Consider the following 15,057-nt stretch of genomic DNA (forward strand, 5'->3'; position numbering starts at 1 on the left):
GGAGGATTGGTTATTGTTGGATTATTGATTGTTTATTGAGTATTGTGGGGTGGAGGGTGCTTTGTGCACATTATTATTATAAAAAAATCATTTTTGGACTTTTATCTGGTGTCTGACGTGGTGTCTGAGGGTTCAAAGGGAGCAAGAGCGCCCCTATCTGTCACAATATATATATATATATCGACAAATACAAATTGGACAAACATTTGAAAATAATATTTGAATAAAATGATAAAAAAAGTAGCCACCATTCCTTGTTTGCTCGCTAAACGGTTTTCTGCTCATCACGATAGTTTAAATTCTGTGTGCTCTTCTGTTGGAACACATTGAGCCATGCAGCCTTATGCCTGAACCATGCCAGCTGGACATAACTAAAAAGCAAAGACCTCAGCCACAGACAAGATACTCATTCAAGTTCCTGTTGTACTGGAGACTATGGTTCTGATAATGTGCTGCTTCCCTGTGCCTTGACAGCTGAATGTTTCAAGAAATTAAAAGTAGCAGTAAAAATCAAGCTAAGTGTTATTTTTTACTAATATTTAAATGTTTTATTCTTTGCTGTCTTGTCTGAGGCACATACGTGTTTTTCAGCTTTCAAAATATTGAAAGTTAAAATAAGCTATTTTTCATGGAGCAAGAGATCATGCAAAAAACCCGTTAAAACAATATGTACCTTCACACTTTTTTCTCTATATTTATAACATTTTAGGACAAAAGGGCCTTTCCATTTCATCATACATTTTTAAATTAAGGCATTGGTTTTAAACTTTTCAAAGTCTTTTAAAAAAAAACAAACAAAATAAAACAAACAAGACAATTGCATGTTAAAATCTGCATGTCTATAATATACTCCCTTTGCTGTGTACATGATCAATTGCTTCATAAAATAACAGCACCATGTTAGTCTTTTTTTCTTTTTTTACTTGTATTTTCAGAACTGTCACTGCCAACTGTCGAGTTTTGGTAGAACCTTAACCTGAGAAAAATCCATTTAGGCAGACTTCATTTGTCACGTCGAATGCCATTCCGGTCCATTGCTTATGACTGCTCTAAAATGCATCACTGCTTGAAGCCCCTAGCGTGCAAGTGCCAGACCTTAAGGTCAAGCCGTCACCACGGTAGATGTAAAGGTGAGACAGTTATGTTGGCCTAAAGTGATGTGCTGCGTATGGAAAATGAAGCTTCAGCATAAGGCATTATTCACTTTCCACTGTTACTTTTATCATATGGCCCTGAGATGAGTTAAAATTAAAAAGAAAGGTTAGGGTTGAACTTTTTCATTTTAATTGATATTTCTTGCTAAACAGCACCTCTGCATTCTACAATGTATCTCATAGTTTGTGAAGTAGGTCTGTAACATTGGCAGTCCTTTAATCACTTAGCAAATCTGCAGAACAGAAACCAGAATTCTTTAACTGCCAAATACAGCATCCTTCTTTGCAACATACAATGAAATAAGATAGACGAAACATTGTAAGCAATCAACACAATACTGACAGTCCTCAAGGCCAAACAGAGAGCAAACAGGGAATTTGTTCACAAGTTATCTTGTGTTTTTAATTCCTTATCTCTACTATATAAAGACAAAAACTTAGACACATGCAGAAAAAATGTGAAAATAACCCAAAAATTCCAAAGTGATGTAAGGCAAAATGTTAACAATTAGTAATCTACCAAACATTGTTTTACTCCACAGCCCATTTTGGTCAAAGAGAAACTTACTTAAACAATCAACATCAAAACAGCATATGATTCACTTCAATTGGCAGAAGATCAGAAGGACACACAATAGAGGCAATTCATAATCAAGGAAGCCATTCCTGTTCTGTTGATAAAATATGTGTTTTGGTTTGTATTAAAACCATTTACGTTTAAATATTTGCCTTGTTCTACCCTCTGCCTGCATGCCTGAAGTGACGACATAACCACACAAATTTCAAACAGTCAAAGTTCTGGAAAAAAAAATCACTCCTTGCTTTGTGTTCTAATTCAATTTACAAAAAACAAACAAACAAAAAAAAAAACACTTATTTTGACTATCATGGCCAAGTTTTTATATATATATATATATATATATATATATATATATATATATATATATATATATATATACATACACACATATATAACTATCACAGCTTTTTTTTTAATAAAGCAGTGAGAGACCAACATCCACAACAACAAAAACACTTACCTTCGCACACTGGGCAACACTCCCCAGGGACTTCTACAGGATTCAGACAGCTATGACCACAAGCTGCTGCCACACAACGAGCTTCTCCACTAACACACTGACAAAATGTGCAGTCATCTTCCCTCCAGTGGTCTCCATGTGCCAGGATCTGGCCGCTAACATAGCATCCAGCAAAATTAAGAGCTGAAAAGATGGGATCTAGGAACACAACATGAACAAATAAAAATTAGTAGAATTCTAATCATAATTAACTATCTGTTGATGTGGCTGAAATACAGAGAAAAGCTTCCATATAAAGAAAAAAAATACATATATGAAAACAGCAGAACAATGAGAAATAATTCTACATGCTTGAAAAATACCTGCTGATTTGTGGGAAGACTCTCTTGTTTTGTTATACTTGTACCTTTTGTGAAAGTGTTTATTTGATATTTGGACTTAAGTCTTCACACATTAAAAACAGCATGTCTACATTTTGTCAATTATTGCTAAAATATGACAAACGGTTTCATTTTTTAGTTATGTGTTCAACATTTCTTGCATTTCTCACATTTCCTGTCATCCTAAATTTACATAGATCGTTGTAGACACATGAAATGCATGTATTCCAAATAACAATATATTATTTACCCTATGCAACTCCAGGCACCTCACACTCAGATAAACAAGATTTGAGCTGGGAGAACTTTTTGCCCTTTCTGCAGCAGTGGGGGGACTGGGATAGCAGGTTGCTTGCTGCTTGTGCTAATCAACACATTTACAAAACAAAAGACGCTAATGGAGAGGTGTGAGGGGATTTAAGGTGGGCTGGGATTATAAGTTTTTTCATAGGCTTCAGGGATTCTAGTGTTAAGCCTTATTGTGCAGACGGTGTGCTACAATTTCTACATTAGATGTCCATCCCAGAATAAAGTGACCTCAAACTGATCTGTTCTGACAAGTATAGTATGTGACCACGCAATAAACAATACAGCTATAACTACTGTATTCTTTGATTTAAGTTTATCATCAGAATCTATGCTTACAAAAATGAAATAGCATCCTAAGTGTACTGTGCAACTGTGAGTAGGGTAGAAAACATACACCAATACTGCATGAGTGTATATATATTTAATAGAACTCAACTTTGTTACAGTCTTCTCAGACTTAACAAATTTCAAAAACATCTTCAGAGGTACCCCGTTACAGAAGACAGGGATGTCATATTCAAGACTAAGCAGAAAGGCAGAAGCTCCATAGCCATTAGCAATTTAATGAGAAAACTGCATTAAGGAACTTTATTCCATATCTCTTTGACTACTATATGTAACAAAGTGTGTTTTCTTTGAAACTAAACCTTGACTAGAAAGCGAAAGAGCAATGTATTCTACCCCATAGATCACAGTACTGATAAAGTATACATACACACACATATATACTGTACAGTATTCCTTGGCTAACAAATCCTCTGAGAGCAAATCTCTTTTATAACAAAACTGGCCTAAAATGTAGCACATGCACAATCTGCATACACAGAATAGTCAATGATTTGTCATTAATATCACGTGTACCTCAGAGTGTGAGGTTATTGTTTGTTAGGGGTTAGGCATTTCATGAGTACAGTAGTTATTCTAATAATTTTATGTCACACAAATATAAAACAGTATGTTTAGAAACTAAAATGCAGATTACAAAAAGGGTAGAAGCTGGAGAAATTAAATGCCATTCAGAGTACCTAAGAGGGGTGTGGATAGAAAGCACGTAGCTGCAAGCAGGAGCCACGTCTCTACTGCCAAAATCTATTGGCCTATGTGCATAATCACCAGTATGTCTCCTTAAGGATCCTGGTTTGGACTGGCCTCACAGTGTGCGGCAAAGTGAGTGCAGATGGTGTTGCCTTTGACCCCAAGTAAGGTCTGAGGTACAGCCAGTGATGTAAGTGTACAGGCAGCAGACAAGGTAGATAAGATTGAGTGCAATTGCATGGAGGCAATTTTGACCACGGAATATACAATATACTGTACACAAACACTCAGAGGCTAACGTATTATGTATGTCTGCCCATTAAAAAATAGTGCCTGTCCCACAAAAACAGACAATCACAAGACTAAAACTCAATATATTGCATATAACATGTAGACATGGTGAAAATGTTTAGTTGTTGTTCATACACTGGAAGTGGGAAGAAGCGTAATCTAACTGACTTTGACTATAGAAGTATTAGTGGTGCAAAAAATGATGGTTCCAGCATCTTAGAAACAGGGGCCTTCCTGGGATTTTCAAGCAGTGCAGTTTTTAAGGTTAACAGAGAACGATGCCATAAACAGAAGATTGCTAGTGGGTGGAAGTTTTGTTGGAGAAGAAAACTGTTGATGAAAGAGGTCAAAGGAGAAATGCCACTAATAACAGGTCTTCTTAATAGTGGTGTGCAGAAGGGTATCATTCAATGCACAACATCTGACTGGTAATGTCATGGTTGTCATGTTGTTGTTCTTACTCTATTGTTTGAATATAGCTTTTGTTTAAATGTAGAGAATAATTTACCTTCTTTATGTACAGAGTACAAATTATTATTTTTCACATCTTACGACTTAGTGTGTATGTTGCTGACTAAAAAGTATAGCTGCACATAGACTTGTATGGATTTTCTTATATACAGTATATATATATACATATATCCATCCATCCATTTTCTAACCCGCTGAATCCAAACACAGAGTCACGGGGGTCTGCTGGAGTCAATCCCAGCCAACACAGGGCAAAAGGCAGGAACCAATCCCGGGCATATATATATATATACTAGTCATTTAGCCCGTTACAATAACGGGCGCTAGAACAGTAGTGCATAAACCTTAGTAGGAACAGTCTATATTAAATGGCAAGGGACTTTGACCTCATTCTTTTCTTTGGTTGTATTTTTCTTTCTTTCAGCCTTTCTTTTGTTGATGTTTACTTGCTGAGCTGACTGTTCTTCGTGGGCTGCCGCCGTGTATTGTGTGTGTTTAATTTTCTGTGACAGTAATACTGTCTTGTACGTCCGTAATATACCTTTAATCTTCTTAGGCAGTAATACAGGCGTGCGTGTCGGTAATATGCCTTTAATCTCCTCTGACAGTAATACTGGCTTGTATGTGGCTGTAATATGAGTCACTGTATTGTGTACCTTTAATTTCCTTTGGCAGTAATACTGGTTTGTATTTCCGTAAAAAACGCCAGTAACTTTCTCTGATAGTAATATCGTGCATCGCACCGCGCCCCGCGCATGCGCACGTCACCAGAAGACACACACACACGGACACCTGGACGCACACAGGGATTTTATTAAAGAGGATATATATATATATATATATATATATATATATATACTGTATCTATATATATATACTTAAATTTTGAAAATAAAGGGACTGAAATATCCTCCTATTTCGATAATATGTGTGTAATGTTTTTAATCACTAAGTACAATTTCAGTTCAGCACACTAATTAAGTAAATCCCTGGATTGAATCACCGGCCAAGGTACGTCTTGTGAGGAGTATGCATGTCCTCCCTGTTTCTGAAGGGGTTTCCGTTGAGTGCTCACTTTTTTCTTCCAAAGATGTGAAGGTAAAAATAACTGGCAGTTCTAAATTGGATTGATATGAATGTGTGCCAGTCTATGCCCTGTGACTGACTGGCGCCTTGCATCATCTCTCAGATAGTCACTAGACCTCATGACTCTTAACCAGATAAACAGATTAGGAAATACCGTAGACTGAAAGACACTTGGAACTTTAAAAAAAGAAGTATTACTGAGATTTTTTATCAGATTAGATCTTGCTGGACCGTTTTAACCAACACAAATGGTCTATTAAAAATTCTTGGTAATCTAAAAATCACACAGTCTTGACCTTATTTGACTGGTTAAGCTCAAGGTTCATCATCTAGCAATATGAAATTGATCATTGATCTACATTATGTTATCAGTTTCAACATACGACATATTTACTTCCAGATTAAGTAATTTCTTTCAACTTGGCCCAAGCGTGAATGAATTATGCATCTACTTGTGGGGAAAAAAAAAACAAAACAATGCAAGCTAAGGTACTGCTTGAACTTGTCACCAATGAGAACTGGAATGTGTTGAAAAGGTAATGATTACACAACTTTGATAAACCATTTACATTCTTTTCCGATGACAGCACTTTACAAAATTTTGAACATAAGGCCATACTGTCACATTATAGATAGCTTCAGCAGGTATGGTCTGATATTCTGTATGAATTCATCTTCATGTTCATAATACAAAGCTTAAATGGGGTGAAATGCAAAAAACAGGTCCAATTCTAAGAGTATCTGTCACAGCACTATGTACTGGCTCTCCATCCATGGTTAGCTTGTGCGATATGCTCAGTATGCTTTGGCACCTTGTAATCAGCCAGCACTTTTGACCCTGATACATGTGGATATAACAGATTCACCTTGGAGAACAGTTTCATTTCTGGGGTTCCCTTTATTCATCTATCCATTATCCAATCTGCTATAACCTAACTACAGGGTCACAGGGGTCTTCTGGAGCCAATCCCAGCCAACACAGGGTGCAAGGCAGGAAACAAACCCCGGGCAGGGCGCCAGCCCACTGCAGGGCGCACACACACACACCCACACACCAAACACACACTAGGGACAATTTAGAATTACCAATGTACCCAACCTGCATGTCTTTGGACTGTGGGAGGAAACTGGAGTACCCGGAGGAAACCCACACAGACACGGGGAGAACATGCAAACTCCACACAGGGAGGACCCGGGAAGGGTTCCATTTATTCTTAATATTATTATAAACACTTCCTGTTGTGTGGATCATTCTTTTGGCAGTCTGTTAATGCTCATCTCATCTGTCTTACTGCTCAGTCTTCCTTTCAATAACAGATATGGCATATCTGAGACATGGGCTCAGTTCCCAGCTTAGTTCACACTTTGTGCACATTTTTCACACTTTCACAAAAGTTCTCTAGGCAGTTTTTCACACATCCCAAAGATGTACACATTTTACTAAATGGCAAATCTAAACAGGAGCAATGTGAATGAGGATACATGTGTCCATTAGAGTGCATCCTTTTAGCCAGTACTTCCAAGATATTTTCCCACTTTGTGTCATCCAGTAGTAAAAATGGATTCATAAAATGGGTGGAAATATAAGTAGTTTAATTTCAAAAATAACTAAAAAATCAACATGCTATGAAACACGATCACTGCTCTGTCAGTTCTGTTCTACACTGTGTCAATGAAGCTGTAGCGAAGGACATACTGTATATGTATGATGTGCCCAGGCAGCACATCTAGTCCTTAAGATCTCACTCTGTTTCTTATGTAATGGTAAGTTACCATAAGAAACGAACTCTAACAAATCTGATTTATGATCCTTGTAATTGTGCACAGTATTGGTCTCTTGTAGAATATGAAAGTAAACAGGTCTAGCCTTTTTATTTATTCAATCCTCACCATTCATATTCAATACCTAGTTTCTCTCATGTTATATAGTTATGTAAGAGCCATGCAACACTTTGTTTCTAGCCCACTTCTGCTGAGATAGTCCTAGAAAAATGACTATGCTCATGCAATCAGTTTAAATAGAATGACTTTATTATGTCTTTTATTATGATTTTTATTATGTCTTTTGATCACTTTTCAGAGCAAATAAAGGTTACTGGACAATTCGTTCTTCCTTCCTTCTTCCTTATATTCAATTTGTGCAACACTAATTTTAATTCTCTACTCCCCTTTTGGACAGTTTATTATATTTTATGTAAACAGGTTGTAAGATAGTAGTTGTTGTTTGCAACTGTACAAAGGTAGAAGTTTATGGTTCTTGCCTCCAAATTAAGTTACAAATTTAATAATGCATGCTGAAGAATAAAAAAAAATTCTGACAACTCTCATAATTTAGTAAATATTAGATCCGAAGCAATATTATGGGGTTTTAACAGAATAAGGTTAACAGAATGGAAATCAGAATGTATGCCATATGAACACAAATTCTAAGAACAAACTCTTATGTTTTCTCTCCTATCTGATACAAGGTGAAATAAACTGACAAGATGGGAACACAAACTTCTGTCATGTTGTGTTTCTAAGGTCAAACTAATTTATGATATAATGTTCCCTAATGGTATTTATTCAATTAACATTTTACGATTTTCTAAATGGGTGGCACGGTGGCGCAGTGGGTAGCGCTGCTGCCTCGCAGTTGGGAGACCTGGGGACCTGGGTTCACTTCCCGGGTCCTCCTTGCGTGGAGTTTGCATGTTCTCCCTGTGTCTGTGTGGGTTTCCTCCGGGCACTCCGGTTTCCTCCCAAAGTCCAAAGACATGCAGGTTAGGTGGACTGGCGATTCTAAATTGGCCCTAGTGTGTGCTTGGTGTGTGGGTGTGTTTGTGTGTGTCCTGCGGTGGGTTGGCACCCTGCCCGGGATTGGTTCCCTGCCTTGTGCCCTGTGTTGGCTGGGATTGGATCCAGCAGACCCCCGTGACCCTGTGTTCGGATTCAGCAGGTTGGAAAATGGATGGATGGATGGATTTTCTAAATTTTTACATAAAATCAACCCTAGCATGTATTCATTCCAATTGCACCACAAATCCATTATAAGTAAATCTGAAATTTAAATTTTGTTTTCTAACATTTCTAACTTGTTTCAGTGCCTTGAATGCATTTCTATGAAGAGAAAAGAATTTTGTAAAAAGTGCTTTGTAATAATGTTCTGTAAAATATTATTATATCTTTGACATTTTACACATCATCTATGGAATAGAATAACATATAGAAAAGTATCTTATGATAAATCAGAAATTTCTGCTTTTTTCATTGATGTATATGTAAACAAATACTGTATAGATACACTCAGGCAGACCCTTATTATAGAGGTGCAATACCCCATTATTATCTTGTGTTAACTCCTAAATTGTTTTAATTGATACTCATACAAGTGTCAACAACTACATAGTTATGAAATGTAGGATGCATTTATCTAATGTCACAAATGTGACAACAAGACCAGTCTTTGGGGAAAAGAGTGAAAGGATTATAGGAAGGGGCAGAGTATCTCATATGAATAGAAACTTTGCTAGCATAGTATATAGACAATAAAGCTCCCAGTGGCCCAAGCATAATATGTCTGATCACTTTAGATGGTTAGGAGGAACAGGCTTCATTTTAAAAACAAAAATAAAGTAAACAAACTTATAACAGTCTATCTGTGATTAAAATCTAATGCTCTGCAGTTTACATTGTTCCCCCAATTTGTATCCAATACACAATAAATGTATCCCCAACCCTTCTTGATTATATTTTCCTTCAGTGTCACCATCTTATTTCTATTTCCTTGTTTTTCTTGTGCCCGCTTTAAAGGGAAATCAACTGCAGTAATTAAAACCTTACGACAAAGCACTTCTTTGCGACTGTGCGAACACAACTAATCCTACACAATGGAAACCCCATTTGTGATAAACAAACCAATGAATCCTTCAGTAGATAAGCCCTTAAAGTTCTGTAATTCATAGCTGACTAGCGGTTATAATAATATATTATTATAATATACTGTAGTTCAGCAGACAGTGCAATAACTTTGAGTAAATGAATAGACAAATAATGTTATATCAGTTTGGATGGCAAAAAGAAAACAACTTTTATAACATATACCGTACTCATACAAGGCTACAATATAACTCACAAAAAAAAAAATAAAACAACAATAAATAAAAAAGGGTCAATACGACCTGAATTCTACTTTCCTTGAGGACCTAAACTCGAAATGAAAAGTCCTGGTTTTATTACAGATGCATGAGCATGAAATGTGACTTGCATAAGTACAGGCATTTCTCCTACATTATGCTGTCAGAGTTGCTGGAAGATGAAAGCTTTTTACTAAAAGGCAAGAAGCTCATAGATTGCAGTGCTATATTTCTTGGTACAGCAAACTATTCTCAAGAAACAATGTGTTGCACATGCTTGTCATTAAAGAAAGAAAAAAGAAGCACAAAATTTCCATATTTCTGAATGCTCTTGAAGTATGTACTAATAATGAAGTAAGATATTACCTTCACAGACTGGGCAGCACTCCCCATCCGGCACATAATATCTTTCACAGTGTAGTACACCACACTGAGCTGTGAAGCAGATGGAGACCCCCCCTTGGCATCGGCAGAATCGACAACTGTCCATGCGGAACATGTCCCCATCGTAATATTCCACGCCGTTAAAGATGCAGGCTGGCTTGGTTTCTGCAAGATAAAACAGCAACCACAGTGTTAACTTTGCAGAATGCAACAGAAGAGAATTGCTCTTAGATCTTCTTATGAATAAACAGCAAATATAATAACTGGGAAAGAAAACATTAAGAATATATTAAAAAGAATAAATATGAGGGGAGAAACACCTGAAGAACATCTGTTCATTTCTTTTCATTAGTTTGACTTTTCCAAATTAAAGAGACGATTAAAAATATTTTGAGGAGGAAAGTGCACAAATAAACATGATTTAATACCACTTTATCACTGCTCAACAAGAACATGAGAAAAAACACATGCTGCTTAACAAGGCATTCCTTTTGTTGTCAAAGGAGACTAAAATAATATTGGTTCGATTGTGCACTTTTTAATGTACTTGTTCCTGTTAATATGCCTGTATGTACAGATTCCTTTCATTGTAATGTTCATTCATATTATTTAATTCTCTTGCTGCCAGGACACACTCTGACTCCCTGCAACCATGGGTTTGCCTCTTTTTATTTCTCAGGCTTTACAGAATGATGGGGCCTACAGTAGTTAACATTGCCACCATGTGCCACCTGGTACCTTCTTGTGAGGTGTTTTCAAACTCTTGTGTGGATTTGTTCCAGGCAGGAGTTTCCTCCCACCATCATATTGTTAGCTTTAATTGTATACTCTGTATAACGCTCAATGTGATCAGAGGCAGATAAGTCACTTTTGCAAGCTTTGCTAGACAGACTTCTGCATCAACCATCACATAAGAGGCTTAAAAGGTCAACACCCTACTCTAAAGACCATGATAACAACATTTGACACCCTCTTTTTGTCTAAGACACAGCACTTGAGAAAATAATTAAGCAGTGTTTAATGCACTTTGGCTCGAATGTTCTTTTAAAGTTGCTTGATACTGCTTTGTGAAATTTCGAAATGCTTTTCCCCCCTTTTAATCTCAAGTATCTCTTCTTCAAAAATTTCCTGCACTGCTAAAACAGGCAAACCTACTGTATGGCAGAGAATTAGTAAAAAAATCTGAGGTACAATTTTAGTTTCAAACGCTTAGTTAAAAAAAGCAAAAACATTTTCAGTATTTTATGTGGTGTCTCTAATGGTGGAAGGTTTTCCAAAGCTTTCATCAGGTAATACATAAAAAATGGAAAAAAAAAAGTAAAAAATAAAACATTTACTTTAATTGAGGCCTAATGGATTTGTTGGGGGTGATGCTGGAATAGCCTCAGATTTACATAGTGTATTCCATTCCCAGAAAACTGCCTAAAACCATTCACAAGTCTCACTTTGTTGCTTTTTTCTGTGATTATCAATACAAATAACACATCTCTTTTTAATTACTGTAGGAAATCAGATGTAGTTTATACATATATGTAAGCATAGGAAAATGCAGCACCCAGACTCTGCTCATCTTGGAAGGGTCATTATTACAAGTGAAGTAGCACATCAAGCTGCCCTAAAGCTTAGCTTTCTAAGATGCTTAAAAAAGAAATGTAATACTTCTGAACAGGAATAGATGAGTACATTTTCATTTCTGTGAAACGTTTAAAGAGTGCCAGCAATAAAAATCCCCATTCACTTTCAGTCATAACAGAAACACTAGTATCAACAATAACAGTAAAACACAGAGAGTAGGTCATATCAGGAGGTAGTAACTGCTGGAGAAACTCATTTAAAAGGACTGCTTAACAAAAAATGGAAAAAAAAAGTTATCATAGTAAGTGATGAATACCATTGACTGTGAACATATAAAAAAATTCCATCTTTTTATGTATTGCCAATAATTTTTTAACCCTTTAAACTCAACCTCGTTTTTGTCAGTTTTCTGCTACTATGATTTAACTGCCCATAACTTTGTCATCATCATATTCATGTTCTTCATGCATACTTCTCAAAATAAAGATCAAACATTTCTGTTTCAGAATTTTTGCAACTGGACAATTAGTTATGCTGTATACACATATTACATAAGTTGCAAAATTCAATAAATTATTTTTCTAAAGAATGAACTTTGAATGTTATTCTTATTTCCATAGATGCTAGGATACGCTTCCAAACATTATAAAGTGTCAGTGCATATGTTAAGAACAAGTCAAGTCAAGTCAAGTTGAGGAGCATGCACTGGAAGAGTGCGTTGCCGCATCCACTACACAATGAAACAACTCAGGATCACGGTTGGCAACCCCCCAGGCAGACACGCAGTCCAGTCCCACCCTCCAGAAATGACCCTCTATCTGCTGCAGCCAGGTGTTAGGTGGGCAACCCCTTGGCTTGGTCCAGCCACTCAGGTCCCCAACAATGAGGATCTTACAAGCTGGATCACCCTCAGGGAAACACGCCACAATGGCCGTAGTGCCGTAACTGACGCTCCCTCACAATGCAGGTAATGTGCCTCTTTCGGGACTCCATGAGCAACCGCTCATTCGACACAGTCAAACCAACAGTACCCAAGGATTTTCCAGAGAGACACAGTACCAAAGGAGTCCAGTCTTCATCTCAGGTCACTGGATAGCGTCCATGTCTCACAACCATATAGCAAGACAGGAAGCACCAGGACTCTAAAGACTTGAACCTTCGTCCTTTTGCATAGATATCGGGAGCACCACACACCCATTTCCAGTGACCTCATGACCCCCCGTGCTCTCCCAATCCGTCTACTGACTTCATAGGAAGAGTCACCAGAGACGTGAATGTCACTGCCAAGGTAAGTAAACCTCTCGACAAGGTTGACGCTCTCTCCGCAAACAGACACACTGCTGATGGCTGTGCCCAAGAGGTCATTAAAGGTCTGGATCTTGGTTTTTATTCAGGACGCTAGCAAGCCCAGACACTCAGACTTCTCGCACAGTCTCTTGAGCACCCCGATCAGAGCCTCCATGGACTCTGCGAAGATCACAGCTTCGTCAACAAAGTCAAGATCTGTGAATCTTTCTTCACCAACAGATGCCCCACAGCCACTGGACCCCACAACCTTGCCCAACACCCAGTCCATACAAGCACTGAACAGAATAGGAGCAAGAATATACCCCTGACGAACCCCAGAATCAACTGGGAAAAACCCAGAGGTTCTGCCTCCACTCTGCACAGCACTCACAGTACCGGTGTACAGGCCGATCATAATATCCAGCAACCTCGAGAGGATCCCGCGAACCCTCAGGATGTCCCACAGGGCAGCTTGATCAACTGAGTCGAACGCTTTACGAAAATCGACAAAGGCTGCAAAGAAACTCTACCGATATTCGCATTTCTTCTCCATGAGAACCCTCAGTGCTAGAATATGGTCAATGGTAGACTTCTTAGGCGTAAAACCAGACTGTTCCGGTCACTGGTAGGTGAACAAGTGATCACGGATCCTATTGAGGAAGACCCTAGCAAGGACCGAGAGCAGTGTTATCCCCTTGTAGTTGCTGCAATCCAGGCGATCACCCTTCCCTTTCCAGATAGGGATGACAAGTCCCGTTTTCCAGTCAGTTGGGATGATGCCAGTCTCCCAAATGGAAGCAAAAATTGCTTGCAATGCCAGGAGGACAGCCTTACCACCTGCCTGGAGAAGTTCACCCTTTATACTACAGTTCCCTGCAGCCTTTCCTCCCCTCAGCTGGTTCACCACCTGTGCAATCTCAGTGAGATTGGGTGGTTCCCAGCTAATTGGAAGATCAGCCTCAAGGACTGTGGACCCAGAGATATCCAACATCCTAGCCGGAGGATCAGCTTTGAACAACTGCTCAAAGTAGCCAGCCCAGTGAGTCGCAACTGCAGTGTCATCCGTAAGGACTGTTCCATCGGCTGCCCTGACTGCGACTCTCCGAGGAACAGATTCGGATGTGCGTAATGCTTTGATTCCTTTGTAAGCAGGATGTGGGTCACTAGACCACAGATGGTGTGTTACTTGCTCACAGATTCCTCTAACAAACGCCTCGTTATCTGCCCTCAGAGCTCTCACAGCCGTCCTTCTCAGTTCCCGGTACAGACCAGAGTTGCCACTGAGCCGTGCGCTGCTACTCCTCTTGATGATATCCAGGGTGCCCTGCAAGATGAAACACTTCCTTCTGGGAACACCGATAACACCAACACAACCCTCAGCAACCTTCAGGGTATTGTCACAGAAGGTCTCCAACATCACATTAGGATTGTCAGTTAAACCCAAATCTGAAAGTTCTTCACACAAACTGCATGCAAACTCATTAGAAATAGCCAAGATGTCAAGATCATCTAGAAAAAAATTGAGGAAATATCTACAAGTAGTATGTCCAATTTTACTGTTTTGAAGCTGTACAAAAACAGTATTCTTTGTTTCTGCTTTTACTGTTATCTACCATTGTCCTATTTGTAGGACAGCGACATATATGCCTATATCTATTGCACCGAAGCAACCACGTGATCCGGGGTACATTCACAGCAGACTTGAGGTTGTGCGTCACAACACTTCCGCGAAAGCGGCCATGTGCCATATAGCGTGTGGGCGACAGGTTGTGCTTTGTGTCTTTGGAGGCAGCTTCTGACGTTCCCTACCTGTGACGGCGAGTCTGGACATTTTGTGCTAGTTTGCTGGGACGGAGAGATTGACGCAATGTAAGTAAACTATCTAACTCTCCGTATTGCTAACTTGTATTCTAATCACACTTACATAGAC

At 38.5% G+C, this 15,057-nt stretch overlaps 1 protein-coding gene across 1 annotated transcript in view; it reads right to left on the reverse strand.

The window, feature by feature from the left end:
* crim1 (cysteine rich transmembrane BMP regulator 1 (chordin-like)) overlaps positions 1-15,057 on the reverse strand; it is a 907,432-nt gene that overhangs the window by 372,545 nt on the left and 519,830 nt on the right. The window contains exons 6-7 of the mRNA XM_051925587.1: positions 10,248-10,430; positions 2,195-2,392 (exon numbers count right to left, since the gene is read on the reverse strand). Coding sequence (XP_051781547.1) covers positions 2,195-2,392; positions 10,248-10,430 — 381 coding nt within the window. The remainder of the gene's footprint in view (positions 1-2,194; positions 2,393-10,247; positions 10,431-15,057) is intronic.

This window comes from Erpetoichthys calabaricus, chromosome 3, assembly GCF_900747795.2.
Source record: "Erpetoichthys calabaricus chromosome 3, fErpCal1.3, whole genome shotgun sequence".
Classification (NCBI taxonomy): Eukaryota; Metazoa; Chordata; class Cladistia; order Polypteriformes; family Polypteridae; genus Erpetoichthys; species Erpetoichthys calabaricus.